The sequence below is a fragment of the Saccopteryx bilineata genome, chromosome 2 (genome assembly GCF_036850765.1).
Source record: "Saccopteryx bilineata isolate mSacBil1 chromosome 2, mSacBil1_pri_phased_curated, whole genome shotgun sequence".
In the NCBI taxonomy this organism is placed as follows: Eukaryota; Metazoa; Chordata; class Mammalia; order Chiroptera; family Emballonuridae; genus Saccopteryx; species Saccopteryx bilineata.
In genome coordinates this window covers 218581171-218599128 of record NC_089491.1, presented here as the reverse complement: position 1 = coordinate 218599128, position 17958 = coordinate 218581171, and the positions used below count along the sequence as shown (strand labels likewise).

Here is a 17958-nt window from a genome sequence, read left to right as displayed (position 1 = left end):
AAGAACAAGTAAATTTAAATCAACAAACTGACCAGTATATCAATGGGAACTATGCTCCTCTCACTGACCACCAATGAAAAACGTGCCCCTTCCGGAAGTGCGGCGGGGGCCAGATAAACGGCCTCAGGGGGCTGCATGTGGCCCGCAGGCCGTAGTTTGGGGACCCCTGCTCTACCCCTGTCCCGAGAAGAGTAGGGATGCTGAGAATGGGACCAAAAGGAGTCTGGGGGCTTGAGTGGGAGGTCCTGCTCTCAGTGCTTTCATGCCACTGACACGTGCTGTAAGCTGAGCACAGTCTGTGCTTTTCAGTGTCCCTCCAGGCTCTGCAGGTTCAACATGATGCCGCTGTGAAGAAGCTCCAGGAAGACCTGCAGTCTGAGCGCTGCCAGCACGCAGAGGACCTGGGCCTGAGACTCGGAGAGAAGGAAAGAGAAAAGCAGCTGGAGGTGGGCAAGTAACTATTTACTTTAGGAGAGTTTTAGATCGAGGGCATTTTACATTCTGTTATTTACTTAAAGCGACTGTCAGTATTTGCTGGAGTTGGTAGGTGAAGTGAGGGTACAGAGTCTATAATAAGGTTGATGAAATTATGTTCAGTCTTAGATACAGAGAATTCTAAGTGCCCCTGAAACATTTACAGACTCCAGGTATTAGGGTGGGAGGGCACAAGTTCTGACCATAATTCATTAAAGAAATTCCTAAGAAACGTTAAGCAGAAACAGTTCTGTTGCTTATGTGTTCAGAACTCTTTTTCCAATGAAATGCTTCATATCAGAATGGGGGCGATGTGGCCAGATCTGCTAAGACCTGAAGTGCTTCTGTCATCAAACTCAAGAACCAGGCAGTGCATCGGTTTAAGAAATTAAAAAGAAAGTAACTAGGGATGAAGTCAACTGTGGCCTGTAGGTTGGTAGATGAGGAGGGTGGAGTTGAGCCCAGGCGGGGTCGGTTATCTCTGGCTCCTGTAGCTCTTGCACTCACTCCCTCAGCCTTATTAGGCCAAGGCCATGCACACATCACCTCCCTGATGAGAAAAGGACGACAGGAGGGTGCCTTGTGTCCTGGATAAGAAAAGGCTACAGGGACCTCAGGGCTAGCGCTGTCCTCTCTCAGGCCAGTTGACTCTGCTTACCTCGAGCCCCCATGCGAGTAGGTGGGTTGGAGCTGCTCTCAGCTCTCGGTTCTCTCTCCCAGGGTGGCTGGCATGCAACTTGGACTTGGTATGCCAGCTCTGTTTACCCCTGAAAGAAGCCACTTCACAGGAAGTTTGACCAAGAAATGCAGAGACATCCTAAACATACCTATCAAGGGATGAGGGAGGGCTGTGATCATAGTTGAGAAGGAAAGGCCCATGGGGCAGAACATATTAAATTTGACAAGTGGGGGAACTCTTGGGAAACAGCCTTGTGGTCAGTGCCAATTGGCTGCCTGGGAGGGGAGCCAACGTACCCACCTTGTGGGGCCTGGTCCCCCACCCCAGTCAGCGCTCCCCTGACTATTTAGAAGGACAATAGAGAAAGTTCTTGTCCTTGGTCAGTGAGAAGTGGTTTTTGCAGGAGACAAGGCTAAGGGCCTGAGCTGGCAATCTGTGAGAGAAGTACCAGGTGCTGCAAAGGTGACAGGGAAATGGTGCCTTCCAACACGATCAGTCCTAGTCTTTCTCTGGTGCTGCCGTTGCTGGTGTTCCCTAGGCTGGACGTTTGGGATTTGAGCTTTTACTCCACATGCTTTCTTGTGCATCTCAGTCTCAGGGCTCAGTCTCAGTTGGTTTCTTACGGTTGCCTTTCTTTTCTAGTTGGAGAACCTCCAAGCATCTTACGAAGAGCTGAAAACTCAGTCACAAGAGGAAGTCAGACTCCTGTGGTCCCAGCTTGAATCCTCAAGGACCGACAGACAGGAGCTGAGTGGTGAGGAGTTCCGTGTTGAGGATTCAGGGCCTCAAAACCTGAGGTTGTGTGTTTTTAATTGTTGGAACCCCAAGTGAGGATGTAGCAGTTGTAGTGAACGCAAAGAGTGATTTATAATGTTCCTAAAGATTGGGTGCATGTGGTTTGAGGTGGGGTTTGCTTGTGGGTAGGAGCCTTGGTTTCATGCTAAGCAAGCTGAGTAATAGTTTGCTCTTGTTGATGTCAGGCACCTGTGGAGTGTGTGTGCTTCTGCCAAGAGCTGCAGCTGAGTGTTCTATAAGCTCAGTTCTCAGCTGGCACTTGGGGTCACAGGTGAGCCTTCCATGTGGAGCCTTTGGGCTCATCTGGGGCAGATTCCTGTTGCCCCAAGCTCTGGTGTTGGAGTGTGAATCCTGAGTCTCTAGGCCCTGTGACTGTGGCCACCTTTACTGAGGGCAGCTTATCTGTGTCCCCTTACAGGACTGTGTCATAGTGGTCTCTGGTCCCTAGTGGTACCTTCACCTGGGGGAAGTCAGGAGATGAGGCTAGGGGGACAGAGGCATGTGCTTATGCTGCTAATCTCCAGACAGTGTTTTAAATCTGGTGGTTGCGCTTACTGGGTAAGGGTTATGGGGAACAAAAACCAGAGTTAGGAAAAAGGATCAGAAACTGTCTGCTACGTGGTGGTGAATAAGGCCACGCCTTTGCCGCCGTGTGCCCTATCAGCCTCTCGCTCAGCCTTCCCTTCAAGTCTTTATGTCACTGCTGGAGGCCACAGGTGACGCTGATGGACTAACCTGTATATGACTTCATGCATGTGTTCTATTGAATAGCTGTAGTGTGTTTGCTGCAAATCTTAACACTTGTATGTAGGGACCCTGTAATGCCGGTGGCCAAGGCCAGGCAGGTTCACACTGGATTTGGGCAGACTGTAGAGGAACTGCGGAGCTGGAAAGCTTTGGGCCATTCTCATTTATTAAGATTCTCACAATGGCTGACAAGCAAATAGGCTGGGGAAAACCACTTCTTACAGCAGCAGGCGAATGAACAGCAAAATGGCCCCTCATAACGGTGGGCGAGCAGTCTGCAATCCACTCTGAGGGAAAGTACCATTAGGCTTATGTAGGCTACACACACATGTCTCTGCCACGTGCTCACACACTAATCATGGAAAGTGCAGTGAGCAAGCCTAACACAGTTGTTCTTCCAACAGACCCTCACAGGGAACTCTGATTTGAAATCTCTGGGATAACGAACTATTTATGTCATGTTATGTGAAGGCTAATTATTATTGACTAGCTGGCAACCTTCACTTGATTAAAACAACAATGGTGACACACTCATCTGGTCTGTGTTACTGTTGCCATTAACAAAGTATTACAGACTTGGTGGCTTCTAAACAACATGTGGCTTTCAGATTTGTGGGTCAGAGGTTTCAGGCGGCATGGTGGCACTTTCTGCCCAGGGTTACCCAAATCCGAAATTGAATTGCCGGGTTGTCCCTTGCCTTGGCTCACCCAGGTATGGCAGAATCCAGTTCCTGTGTGTGTAGGACAGGTCTCTGGTCCTTGCTGGTGGACTTTCGACTGCTCTCAGATCCTAGAGGCCACCCATTTTACTTTCCTGCATGACCCCACCATCTTTAGAGCCTACAGCACATGGGATGCTTCTCACACGTTGTCTCTTGGGCTTCTCTCTGCAGCCTGAGAGTGCTGAGGTGGTCGTTATCTCCCTGTGGAGGTCCCCATGTCACATAGCATTAGCTGTAGTCACAGGTTCTGGAGTTGGGGGCCTTCAGAATCCAGCCCGTTGCACCACGCTCCAGGACCTTCAATATCTCCTAGTGTTTCCTAACTGTTCTGTTTAATGTGGTGGTTTAATTCCATCCTATAAAGCCTTACGGGAGCAGCTCCTGGCTCGAGAGTCTCAGGTGGAAGATTTAGAACACCTGCAGCGAGACTTTGAGCAGCAGCAGCAACGGGCAAAAACTGAGCATGAGTCTGAGCTGGAGCAGCTGAGACTTTACTTTGAAAAGAAATTGAGGGATGCTGAAAAAAATTACCAGGAAGACCTGACTCTGTTACAGCAGCGGCTGCAGGAGGTGAAGGAGGACTCTCCTCTGGAGTTCCTGGAAATCAGGTAAATAGAGTGGTTGTTATCTTGACTATGTATTTGTAATATAAGAACCTTCAGCTGAACTAAAATCTGTTTTTTTGTTTGTTTTTTGGGTTTTTTTTAGAGCTTACTCTCAGAATTCAAAATGTTATATCTGTGTAATGAAGGTTGATTGCAGCTGCCCTGATCTTTATACACTTCAGAGGCATTGCCTATTCCAATGAAAAGGCACAAGAATTTGTCTCTCTGGCAATCTAGTTTTAATACTTCAACAGTTTTACCTTTCTCTATTCTCCCATATCGTCCTTATATGTTTAGGCTAATTTTTTTTTTAATTTTTGAAATTGAATTTATTGGGGTGACATTGGTTAATAAGATTATATAGGTATCAGTTCTATAATACATCATCTGTAAATTGTATATTCACCACCGCTGAAATCTAGTTTTGCTTGTTATTTCACACCAATAGAGATGAATAACCTGGTATTCTAGAAACATTTTTCTGTTTGAGACTCAAAACAAGAAGACATTAGAGATAGGAGCTGAGTCTGACTGACTCACACGACAGGTTGCAAATGATGTGTGGCTGGTGGCAGTGCGTGCAGGCAGGTGGGATCCTGTGCTGCCCCAGGGTCCCCACTGCCATGATATTGGCTGTGGTCACCATCACATAGTCAGCTGCAGTGTCCTGCCTTTGATGCAAATTGGATTGCAGTGGAAGGAGCAAGAAGGGTTTTCTTCTTCCATGTGGTCAGATCCCAGGGACAGCAAAGAATTCAGATGTAAAAGTGCCATGTGTAAGGTTTTCAGGGTGTATTTTCTCTCTTAGTTCGTCCAGTGCAGTCTTAGAAGAGATGCCTGAAAAAGAAAGAAGAGACCACCTTGATCAGCTCAGCTTCCAACTGGAGCAGCATGAGGTGACACAGCAGTTTTGTTTTATTGACATGTAATTGACACTTAAAATTGTATTAGTCCAAGGTGGACATTGTAATGGTTTGATATTCATATTACAAAGTGATCACCATAGTAAGTCTAGTTGGCATCACCACACATAGTTAACAAAATTTTTTTCTTGTGATGAGAACTTTTAAGATTTATTCTCAGCAGCATTGCCCACAAGTTACTATGCTGTATGTGATGTCCCTGGACTTACTAATAACTGTGGAAATTTGTACCTTTTGACCCACAGCATCTGTTTCTTTCACTCATCCCCTCTGGCAACCACCATCTGTTCTCTGCATCCATGAGCTCAGTTGGTTTTGATTTTGTTTTTTTTTTTCAGATTTCATGTATAAGTGAGATCATACCTTATTTGTCTTTCCCTATCTGACTTATTTTATTAAGCATATATAGCCTCCACATCCATTGAGGCTGTTACAGATGGTAAGATTTGATTATTTTTCACTGCTGAATAATATATCGCTCACAGAAATTAGGGGATATATTTTTTTTCTTTTTTTCTGAAGCTGGAAACGGGGAGAGACAATCAGACAGACTCCCGCATGCGCCCGACCAGGATCCACCCGGCACGCCCACCAGGGGGTAACGCTCTGCCCACCAGGGGGCGATGCTCTGCCCCTCCGGGGTGTCGCTCTGTTGCGACCAGAGCCACTCTAGAGCCTGGGGCAGAGGCCAAGGAGCCATCCCCAGCGCTCAGGCCATCTTTGCTCCAATGGAGCCTCAGCTGCGGGAGGGGAAGAGAGAGAGAGGAAGGAGAGGGGGAGGGGTGGAGAAGCAGATGGGCGCTTCTCCTGTGTGCCCTGGCTGGGAATTGAACCCAGGACTTCTGCATGCCAGGCCGATGCTCTACCACTGAGCCAACCGGCCAGGGCAAAATTAGGGGATATTTTATTGCTTCATACTAATTTTGAAAATATTTTCTAATTTTTGTGAGTGGTATATTTACATATATACATGCACACAATGCATATATATATATATAATATATATATACACACATATATCATGTGTTTTTAATTTTTTTATCTTTTTTTTTGAGAAATCTCTATATTCTTTTTTTTTTTAATAAATTTTTATTAATGGTAATGGGATGACATTAATAAATCAGGGTACATATATTCAAAGAAAACATGTCTAGGTTATTTTGTCATTAAATTATGTTGCATACCCCTCGCCCAAAGTCAGATTGTCCTCCGCCACCCTCTATCTAGTTCTCTGTGAATTTTTTTATCTATTGATAACAATTTAGGTTGCTTCCATATCTTGGCTGTAGTAAGAAAGTGACGTAATGAACACAAGGGTGCATATATCTTTTCAAATTAATGTTTTTATTTTCTTTTGGATAAATACCCAGAAGTAGAATTGCTGTGTTCATAAGGCAGTTCCATTTTTATTTTTTTATTTTTTTTTAGTGTGAGGAGGCTAGGCTGAGACAGACTCCCGCATGTGCCCTGACCGGAATCCACCTGACACGCCCACTACTGGGTGATGCTCTGCCCATCTGGGGCCACTACTCTGTTGCTCAGCAACTGGAGCCAATTTTTAGCACCTGAGGTGGAGGCCATGGAGCCATCCTCAGTACTTGGAGCCAACTTGCTCTAATCAAGCCATGACTGCAGGAGGGGAGGAGAAGAGAGAGAAAGAGAGAAACGAGAGGGGTAATGGTGGATGGAGAAGCTGATGGGTGCTTCTTTGTGCCCTGACCAGGAATTGAACCTGGGACATCTGCACACTGGGCTGACGCTCTACCACTGAGCAAACCAGCCAGGGCCTAGCCCCCTGCCTCTTAGCCAGAGCATTTAATGGGTGGCAGTGAGCACACGTTTGCCATTAGGACCTGCTTGCTCAAGGTGCTGAGGGAAGCACCCCGGTGTCTGTGTTGGGGCCCTGAGGCCCAGAGAGCTGACCTGCTGTGGCTCGGTTTCCAGCTTGACTGCATTCTGACCTAGAATGTTCTGGGGAGATTTACCTTCTCTTGGGAATTGATGTTATCCTATTTTTCCCACTGTCCTTCATTGTGGGTGGAAATATTGCATGTGGGGTATCTTTGGGGAAAGGGACAAAGGCTCCTGTCCTCTGGCTAGGGCCCTGCAATCTGTGGTGCCCGCTGGTGCTGGGGTTTGTTCTCATACTCACCAGTATCCCTGGTCAGATGCGGTTATTCTCAGCACTGCAGTGCCCTTCCTAGCTGTTTATAATCTGGATCACCTGTTTTTCCGGTGAGGTGGTCTTCTGGTATAAATGAGACAATTTAAGTACTCTGTAGACTTTGCAGTGTCATAATTCGGAAATTGCATTTGAATACTTCCTTTTAAAGGATTGGAATTAAATTTATTTCAGGAGAGAAAGTTTATAAAAACAATCTGTGCTGATTCACAAATGGTGTGATTTTAGTGTTTTGCTAGGGAGGCTCTGATTTGTGATCATTATTGTTGAGGTGGGAACTCAGAGCTAACGAACAGTGGCTCAGTTTTCTGTGAGTAGTAGTTTGACCCCTGTGTGTGAGCCCTCACTGTGAAAATAATGTGGAATAAGGGTGATCTGCAGAATCAACACATGCCCATGTAAGATTGGAGCTTGATGTTGACCTCCTTCCTCAACCACGTGGGGTGCCTTGGTGTCATGGGGTTTGAGGCCCTGCAATCAGCTCTCCTAGCCAACCTGGAAGAGAAGGAGGGGCAGGGGCTTGGTGGTTAGGAAGCATAGCCACTGACCTGCCAGTCTGAGGCAGCGTGAGTGCCACAAGTTGCACTGCTGAAGGTGACCTGTTTTATTGCTGTGCTTTCTCATCTGCAAAGTGAATAAAATTTTGTTCTAAATTTTATATGCAAAATTAAACTATTTTTATTATTTTAGAAACATTTTTCTGGCAACTTCTAAAACTTATTTTTAATATAAATTGGCTTGCTGGGATACCTTTTCTGCTAAGAAATTGTGAAATATTTTAATTTGGAGAACATTTGTCTTATTGCCATGCTTTGCTGACTCAGCAGGCACAGCAAGGCTCTTGTTTTAATGAGCTGTTTTCACAATGGATGTCTGTATTAGACTCATTTTTCATGATGATTTTTATTGTAGGTTTGTTTTGTTTTTTTAATGATAGTTCTATTGAGATAGAATCACATACCATGCCATAAAAATCACTCTTTAATTATACATTTCAGAGGCTTTCATTATATTCATCAAGTTGTATAATTGTCATTGCTGTCTAATTCAGGAACATTTGTGTCACTCACACCCATGAGCAGTCTCTACCCTCTTACAGCCCTGGCAACAACTAATCTACTTTCTGTAGATTTGCCTTTTCTGGACATTTTGTAGAAAATGAATCATACAATATGTATGCCCTTTTGTGTTTGGTTTCTTTCACTTTGCAGAACGTCTTTTAGGTTCACATTTGTTGTAGCATGTCAGTACTTGCATTTTGCTTTCTGTATATCTGAATATCTTTTCCCCCCCTCTAATCTTTAATTGCTGCTTTCTTTTAAAATTTTCTTTGTTTATTTTTCTTATATATTTTTGAGTTATTTTCTTACTGCTCTCCCTAGGGAGTATAATGCATACCTTATAGAATCTAGCTCATGTTAGTACCAACTTAACATTAATAGTTTAAAAATTATTCTATGTATATAGCTTCCTTCTTTCTTCCTCTTTTGTGCTAATGTTGTCATACAAAGTACATCTGTATGCATTTTATGTTCATTGCTTTATGCAGTTGGCTTTTAAATCTGATAGGAGAGGCCTGACCTGTGGTGGCGCAGTGGATAAAGCGTCGACCTGGAAATGCTGAGGTCGCCAGTTCGAAACCCTGGGCTTGCCTGGTCAAGGCACATATGGGAGTTGATGCTTCCTGCTCCTCCCCCATCTCTCTCTCTCTCTCTCTCCTCTCTCTCCCTCTCTGTCTCTCTCTCCTCTTTAAAAAAAAAAAAAATAAATAAATAAAATTAATTAATTAAATCTGATAGGAGAAAAAATTGCCAACAAAAACTACATTTATTTGTGTTTTATATTTATCTGTATAGTTACTTTTACTAGTGTTCTTTATTTCTTCACATGGATTCAAGTTATTGTTCAATAGTCCTTTCATTTTAGCCTGAAGAACTCCCTTTAGTGTTTCTTCAAGGTAGGTCCATTAATGATGAATTCTCTTAGTTCTTATTTATCTGGGAATATCTTAATTTCTCTCTCATTTTGGAAAGATAGTTGCCTGGGTATAGAATTCTAGGCTGACAGTCTTTTTCTTTCAGCAGTTTGAATATGTCATCTCACTGCCTCTTTTATTTTTTAATTTATTTTTTAATTAATTAACTAATTATTTTGGCAGAGATAGAGTCAGAGAGAGGGACAGACAGGAAGGGAGAGAGATGAGAAACATCAATTCTTCGTTGTGGTTCCTTAGTTGTTCATTGATTGATTTCTCATATGTGCCTTGACTGGGGGACTACAGCAGACCAAGTGACCCCTTGCTCAAGCCAGTGACCGTGGGCTCAAGCTGGCGACCTTGGGGTCTTGAACCTGAGTCCTCCGTGTCCCAGTCCGATGCTCTTATCCACTGCACCACTGCCTGGTCAGGCCTCTTTTATTTTTTTTAAAGATTTTATTAATTGATTTTACAGAGAAAGGGTAGAGGGGAATAAGAAGTATCAACTCTTAGTTGCTTCACTTTAGTTGTTCATTGATTTCTTGTCATATGTGCCTTGACCAGGCAAACCCAGGGTTTTGAACCAGAGTTCCAGGTCGATGCTCTCACCACTGTGCCACCACAGTTGAGGCACTTCCTTTTGGCCTCTGGTTTATGTTGAGAAGTCAGCTGTTAATCTGCTGAGAGTCCATTGTGTTGACTTGCTTTCCTTTTGATGTTTCAAGATTCTTTCTTAGTCTTTCAAGAGTTTGCTTATGATGTGTCAAGGTATGGATCTCTTTTGAGATGATTCTGCTTGGAATTTATTGAGCTTCTTGTGTGTGTAGATTCCCTTTTTTTGTGTGTGTATTTTTCTGAAGCTGGAAATGGGGAGAGACAGTCAGACAGACTCCCGCATGCGCCCAACCGGGATCCACCCGTCACGCCCACCAGGGGCGATGCTCTGCCCACCAGGGGGCGATGCTCTGCCCCTCCGGGGCGTCGCTTTGCTGCGACCAGAGCCACTCTAGAGCCTGGGGCTGAGGCCAAGGAGCCATCCCCAGCGCCCGGGCTATCTTTGCTCCATTGGAGCCTTGGCTGCGGGAGGGGAAGAGAGAGACAGAGAGGAAGGGGGGGCCTGGAGAAGCAAATGGGCGCGTCTCCTATGTGCCCTAGCCAGGAATCGAACCCGGGTCCCCCGCATGCCAGGCTGACGTTCTACCACTGAGCCAACCGGCCAGGGCCTAGATTCCCTTTTTTAAAAATTATTAAGTTAGAGGTGAGGAGGCAGAGACAGACTCCAGCATGTGCCCCAACTGGGATCCACCTGGCATGCCCCCTACCAGGTGATACTCTGCCTATCTGGTGCTGCTGCTCTGTTGCTCAGCAACTGAGCTATTTTAGTGCCTGAGGTGAGGCCACGGAGCCATCCTCAGCACCTGGGGCCAACTTGCTCAAACCATTTGAGCCATGACTGGGGGGGGGGGGGTGGAGAAGCAGGTGGTTGCTTCTCCTGTGTGCCTTGACCGGGAATTGAACCAGAAACTTCCACCTGCCAGGCTGATGCTCTACTGCTGAGCCAACTGACCAGGGCCATTTTTTTTAAATCAAATTTGCAGAGATTTTTGGGCCTTTTATTTTCAAATATTCTTTCTGTCCTGTTGGATTTCTTAGTCCCATTGTGTGTATGTTGGTGTTTGAGGGTATCCCACAGCCCTTTGAAGCTCTACTTTTATTTCTTCTTTTTTTCTTCTCCCCAGACTGAATAATCTCATATGACCTGTCTTCATGTTTGCTGATTCTTCTGCCCACTCATATCTGCTGTTGAGCTCTTCTAATGAAGTTTTCATTTCAGTAATTGTACTTTTCAGTTCCAGAATATCTGTTTGGTTCCTTTTATTTTTTTTATTTTTATTTTATTTTTATTTTTTATTTTTTTTCATTTTTCTGAAGCTGGAAACAGGGAGAGACAGTCAGACAGACTCCCGCATGCGCCCGACCGGGATCCACCCGGCACGCCCACCAGGGGCGACGCTCTGCCCACCAGGGGGCGATGCTCTGCCCATCCTGGGCGTCGCCATGTTGCGACCAGAGCCACTCTAGCGCCTGGGGCAGAGGCCACAGAGCCATCCCCAGCGCCCGGGCCATCTTTGCTCCAATGGAGCCTTGGCTGCGGGAGGGGAAGAGAGAGACAGAGAGGAAAGCGCGGCGGAGGGGTGGAGAAGCAAATGGGCGCTTCTCCTGTGTGCCCTGGCCGGGAATCGAACCCGGGTCCTCCGCACGCTAGGCCGATGCTCTACCGCTGAGCCACCGGCCAGGGCTGTTTGGTTCCTTTTATAATTCTCTAAGCTGTGAGGGCTGTAGTTGGGTCATGCTGTTGCTGTCAGTGCTCTGGCTGACAGTTAAGAGCTCTGCCTCAGCTTTCACTCCTGCTTTTACAGAGGTGCAAGGAAAGGGAGAGGTGAGGGCCCAGTGCCATCTCAGGTCTCTTTGACTGTGTGCACAGGCCTGCATTTGCTCATGCCTTCAAAATTCCAGGAGTGTGTTGGGGCTTTTTAAAGCTCCCTGTTGACATCCAGGTTCTATTGTTTTCTTTTAAGATTTTTGGTCAGCTTCTTTTAGCACCATTATCAAAGTCTCAGGCCATGTGATGTTAAGCTGTTGGTGCTTGCTTTGCCTCACATCAAATAAAGACCAGCTCTGAGAATGGAGCTTTTCAGTGAGCTGCTAGATAGGTCAATTACTGACAGATGTTGGTGTGGCACTTTGGGGGTGCTCTAGACACCCCCTAGTGGCTGCTGGGCTGCAGTTTTTAAGGCTGTTTGAGATTGGAGTGATGTGACTAGGTTGGGTTCAAATATCCCCGAAGTTTGCTGCTCTGATAGAGACCCAGCTTTTGTTTTCAGTACTGTACACACTCTGGATTCTTGCAAGCCTTTCTTAATATCCAGAGCTCTGAAAAAGTTGATTATGACTGATGATGACAAATTTGTCAATGTTCCCCAGAGTGTTTTTGGAAGTCCTTATTTTGTCATTCTGGAAGTGCTACCTCTGTAGTTTTAGAATAAGCTTATTTCATTAATACAGTCTTAATTTGTTAGGTGAACTTTATTAAAACATTTTTTATTTAAGAAGAAATCGTTTATTTTTTAAAACCAAAGGAACTTAGATTTCTAAATATTTTGGATTTTGGTGGTCTTGATGCTCTATTGGAGAATTTCTTAATGTGACCATTGGAAAAGGCAATATGCTGTTTCTCTGATATCCTGTATTATAAGTGCATTTGGATGCATATTCACTATGGATAGTGGCCTTGGCACTTTGATCACAATTTTTTGGCACAGAGTATAGATCAATATATATTTGTTGAATTAATTAAATTCTAGTGAACAGCAGAGAAATGGAACAAGCATAATTTTATGCCTTAATGACTTTTTGTTCTTAATCATGTTTTTGTACAGGGTGAATTTGAACGAGCTGCTTTGCATAAAAAAGAGATACACAGACTGGAATGTGAGCAGGCACAGTGTCTTCACCAAAAAGAGGAGGAGTCTTTGTCTCTGCAGCTTCAGGAGAAGAACAACCAAATTTTGCAGGTGTGTGGATGTCTTTGCTTCTCATCACTTTTTGTATGTGTGGTAAAATATGCATAACATGAAATTTTCCATTTTAACCATATTTTTAAGTGTACAGTTCAGGGTAATAACAACATTCACACCGTATGCAACCATCACCACCATCCATTTCTAAATCTTTTTCATCTTCCCAAACTGAAACTCTGTCCCCATTAAGCAGTAACTCCCACCACCCTCCCCTGCCCCTGGCCCTTACCATCTGTTTTCTGCTTATGTGAATCTAAAGAAGTGAAATCATATAGTATTTGTCATTTTGTCACCTGTTCTAGCACTGAGCATAATGTCCTTAGGGTCCATCCTTGTAGCATGTGTCAGAATGTCCTTCCTTTTTAAGGCTGAATATTCCTATGTATATATGTTGAGGTAAGAATAGATAAAACCTGTAGAGAATTTTTATCAGTTTATTTGAACCAAACTGATGTCATGCCAGAAGCAAGATCTCAGATGCTCTGAACAGTAACAGTTTGCAGTTCCCCTGTGCATTTGGAATTAAGGAGGGACTGTGGGGGAAAGTACATGAAAATGGAAGAAGACAAGGTGGGGATGAGATTACAGGGTAGTTAACAAGAGCATGTCTCCCTGGAGAGTGGGGACATGTTTAAAGTAACAATCTAAATTAAAAATTTTAATAGAACTATTTCTCCCATTTTTTAGTCAGTTTTATTAAGATGTTTATTTGCCTTTCTCTTCTTTTTGATCATGTATTAGGATTTCCCGCTACCTACTATGTGCTTATGGCAGAGGAGGTGTGGGACAGACCGAGGAGAGTCTGCTGTCCCATAGGCTTTCTGTGTGGAACCGGCCATCTTGGTGGCTTGTGTGTCCTGGCCTCCAGTCATGGGCATGGCTGACCCAAAGGTCACAGCTATGGGGCTAATCACAGCAAGGCCCTAGGCATCAGCCTTCCACTGACCACCATCCACCATCCACTATCCACACTCCAATAGCTGGAGCCACAGTTGGCCTTGAGTAGTGTGGACATGCAGGTCCATCTACTGGCAGCATTTGGTGTCATCTTCTGGATGTTGTTTGTTCATTTTTGGGACATTTTTTTGCCATCTTGAAACTTGTAATTCTGTTTTGTTCTCTTTAAATTTTTTCAGCTGCTGTATGTTAGTCTGAAAAAATCAGTGGTTTATAGAATACCTGTTCTTTTCTAATTTTCCTCCAAGCGCAATATTGAAACTGTTTAGTTTGCTCTTATTCCCTACAGTAAATCAGTTTCAAAATCACAGTCTTCTTTTTCCGATAACTGTTTTCTTTTTGTATTTTCTAACATTTATGGATCCCATGCTGGTGTTCCTTTGTTTGTTTTTTCCACTTCGCAAACCTGCTCATGATGAAGAGACATCCATGGCAGTGTGGCACCATCCTGCACTGCTTCTCCACCTGCTTGTGGCTCCTTCTGGCTCCTCCTGGCCAAGGCCATGGGCATATTAGCTTGTAGGTCCCTTTCAGCTATGGGTTGTCCATCTCTCCAGAGCGGTGGGACTAGGGTGCTGGTTGCCCCATGTGTGTATTCTGTTGTATTCTCTGTTCTTTTGTCCTTCATGAGGAAGATGCCCATGTTCTTGTCAGTAAACTGGGCTGAAACTGAGAAGTAGCTGCTGTTGGTGATGTGCTCAGGGGCTGACTTGTTACTTCTCTAAGCCGCTTGGCAGCCCAGGAGCCGATGAGAGCCAGTGCTGCCCATCTGCCCAGCCCCCTGAGACAGTGTGATCATTGATCTTTGTTTTTAGAGAGAAATTTGTAAGAGGAGTCTTCACTTGCCTAGGAATTGATTTTTATTCTGAATGACCAGAAAAGGGATTTTGTTTTGAGTTATTGTGAGAATAACCTCGGGTGAATTGGCTCCTTTTCCCCTCAGGGCTGACAAGCTGGAAGGGTTATGTGTTCTGTTTCTGTAGGTAGACAGTAATGGATCAAAGACTGTATTAGTTATTTTCACCTTTAATCACCGTCTTGATTGATTTTGCCATATTTTTAAGTGGGATGATGAAAATTATGGTGGAAATTCCTTATAGAAATTTACCGTGATTATTTTAACTAAAGCTTTAATAATTTTTCCTCAACAGCTGAAAGATCAAATTTTATCCTTAAGTCGTGAGATAGAAGAGCGCCATTCAGAACTGGAGACACTGCAGCAAAGGCGAGACAGGGAGAACCAGGAAGGCACGAACCTCATCTCAATGCTGAAGTCAGATGTGGACCTGTCTCACAGTGAAAGGTCAGTGCCCTGCTCTGTTGCTGCCATCGCATGCATGTTGATGTCTGGTGGGAGGGGACCTTGTGCTGCATGATTCTTATTTCAGAAGGTTAAAGTAACAATCTAAATTTATTTATTTATTTATTGTATTTTTCCGAAATTAGAAACAAGGAGGCAGGCAGACAGACTCCCGCATGCGCCCAACCGGGATCTACCTGGCACGCCCACCAGGAGGCAATGCTCTGCCCATCTGTGGTGTTGCTCTATTGCAACCAGGGCCATTCTAGCGCCCGAGGCAGAGACCACAGAGCCATCCTCAGTGCCTGGGCCAACTTTACTCCAATGGAGCCTTGGCTGCGGGAGGGGAAGAGAGAGACAGAGAGGAAGGAGAGGGGGAGGGATGGAGAAGCAGATGGGTGCTTCTCCTTTGTGCCCTGGCCGGGGATTGAACCCGGGACTCCTGTACACCAGGCGATGCTCCACCACTGAGCCAACCGGCCAGGGCCTAAATTTAAAATTTAAAATTTTCAAACATTGAGGAAAGTACTGAGTAATGTCCAGATACCTGCATATACCTACCATCTCACTTTGCCATGGCCTCACGTTTTGCTGGATTACAGAATTTGATGCTGTTGTACAAATGTAGTTAGCGGTCTGCCCCTTTGTCTTGTTTATTCTCATGCCACACAGGTTTTTTCTTCCAGGTTTAGTCTTAGTTTAATTTTGCTTTTCCTATATACAGATCTGGAGCACGGCTGGAACTGTTCAGTTATTTGTATCTGATGTCAGGAAATTCACTTTTGTATCTCTCAGCAGTTGCTCCGCATCCTGCTTGTGGCAGGTCTTTCTCTGGGCCCCGCCACCTGTGCTGTGCCACCAGCTTGTCTCCACGCAGGTCCTGTCTGGTTGTCCTGTACTGACCTTGGGGTCATGTGAGACCAGAAGGGACAGGCAGGCCTGGCTTATTCCTGAGCTTGAAGTGCAGGGTCCAGGCCTTCCAACTGTGCGGCGTTCCTTCCGGGTCTCTTTCTTTTGAAAGCTTTGTAATTATTTGAGAAGATGTTCATGCTTTTCTAGCACATGTCTGTAGCTGCTTAGTAGTTTGATATATATGCGCTCCTCACTTGCCGTGAGGCACTAGGGTGAATGTAGGACAGAGTGTGACAGGCTCCTTGGTCACCAGCTCTGCATGTGGGAGGGCACAGCAGAGGGCAAACAAACCCAGGTGTTTGGAGGTTTGTCCTGCTAGGCGAGCAACAGCTGCAGATGCCTAGACATCTGCAAACATCTGGCAGCTTGAGGGATCATCACAAGGACAGGAGCCAGCACGGCCCAGGCAGGGTGCAAGGAGGAGGTGGGGGCTGGTTATGAGGGAGCCTTTTGACATTTTCTCTCAGAGCAGAGCTGACACCTGCCCTCCCTGACCTACTGTCTTCGTGGTTGTTTTCTCATCTTTTTCTGTACACTAACCCAAGGGCCCCTGCATGTGCTGTGCCTATCCTCTCTGTATCCTTGGTAGCCACCGGCAGGGGTCTGGGCAGCAGTCAGGGAGCTGTCAAGCCACTTGTCCCTAGGATTTCCATTCTTCATGATGTCTGACCACTGTCTGCCAGTCTCCATGCACTTCCTGCTTGTGTCTCTCACTAGGAATATTAGCTCTGCTTTGTTTTACTCAGTGGTGCCTCCTCGTGCTGGGAGCAGGGCCTGTGCAGTTCCCTTGGTAGGCAGTGTACATGTGAATGGGTTGGGGTGGGCAGGCTTGTGTCCTGCCCAGTTTGGCCCCACTTGGCCCGTCTTGTGTGCACACCATCTGTAGCAGTTTGCCCATAGCTACATCCTAGGTAGGGTCCCTGTGACAGACAGAAGAGTCCCAGTTGGAAGGACTGGTCTGGAAAGGTACAGCTTGGAGAGAGGGAGGGCTGAGTCCTGGTCCTGTGAAGAACAAGCCTTACCCACCTTCACATGGCCCCAGGGAGAGGCCTGGGAGAGCCTCTGTGCAGCTGGGCTGTGGGTCTGGTGTGAACAAACGTCTTGTGAAGGGCAGGGCCCTGAGGGTGAGGGCAGCTGTGCCAGGGAGATGGGAAGGGTTTGTGCATCCCTATCTGAGCAGAGAGTAGCCGTGGGGATGCTTCTTTGTGAAGCCCTTGCCTTGTGCTGGTTGGCTGGTGGTTGACTCTAGAGAAACATGGTTCAGTGAACAATAACAGCATTTTTAAAAAATGAGAGGCATCAGTGACAAGTTCTGCTTTGCTCCTGTCACAGAGCCACCCAGCTGGGGGCCAGGCTGAAGACTGCTGCCCACTGTTTCCCTTCCCAGGATTGCTCTCCAGGACACCCTGCAGAGGCTTCTGGGCCTGTTTGGAGAGATGCTGAAGGCTGCCATTGCCCTGAAGATCCGGATCAGTGAGCATGTGGGGCTGTGCCTGGAGGATAAGAGCCCGCCCGACATGAGGCTGGGGGGCCAGGCCCCTTCTGCAGGTGAGCAATGGACAGGCCATGTGCAGCCTCCAGACCCATGGTACCAATTGTTCCCTGGGCTGCAGCCCTTCTCCTGCCAGCACCAGTGGGCCCACATCTTGTTCAGAATGGGTGCTCTCCCTAGTATATGGGCATGCTTGTCTCTGACGTCTAGGTCTGGGTCAGTGTGTGTGTCTGTCTGTGGTGCAGACGTTTGTGTTTGTTCACTTTGTAGCACCAGCACGGGATGAAACATGGCCTGGGCCTGATATATCCGTGCCAGGGCTGGATAGAACTTTGCCTGAATGCACTGAAGTGTCTTATATGGCTGAGATCAGTAGCCATATCTGTGAAAGCTTTTTCATGAGCCCAGAAAGCACACTGGAGTATGAGCAGCCCATCAGGAATATATACCGGAGCCTTGGCCTGGCAGTGGACAGCCTCCTAGAGATGGTTCTGGACTCTTCCAGGCAGGTGAGACATGGCCTACTTGGCACCAGCCTTGCCACTCATTCTCTGCTCTGTGGCCACACTCTGGCCCGTGTCCTGATGCTCTGTCTCAGAGAAGGCTAGGGGCGG

At 46.0% G+C, this 17958-nt stretch overlaps 1 protein-coding gene across 7 annotated transcripts in view; it reads left to right on the top strand.

Moving 5' to 3' along the window:
- PCNT (pericentrin) overlaps positions 1-17958 on the top strand; it is a 112695-nt gene that overhangs the window by 26732 nt on the left and 68005 nt on the right. For all 7 annotated transcript variants that reach the window (XR_010729218.1, XM_066259130.1, XM_066259135.1 and 4 more), the window contains exons 8-15: positions 310-446; positions 1796-1907; positions 3782-4025; positions 4831-4918; positions 12543-12677; positions 14792-14943; positions 17240-17400; positions 17615-17853. Coding sequence is in view for 6 of the 7 variants with exons in the window: in XM_066259130.1 (XP_066115227.1) it covers positions 310-446; positions 1796-1907; positions 3782-4025; positions 4831-4918; positions 12543-12677; positions 14792-14943; positions 17240-17400; positions 17615-17853 (1268 nt within the window). In the remaining variant the exon portion in view is untranslated. The remainder of the gene's footprint in view (positions 1-309; positions 447-1795; positions 1908-3781; positions 4026-4830; positions 4919-12542; positions 12678-14791; positions 14944-17239; positions 17401-17614; positions 17854-17958) is intronic.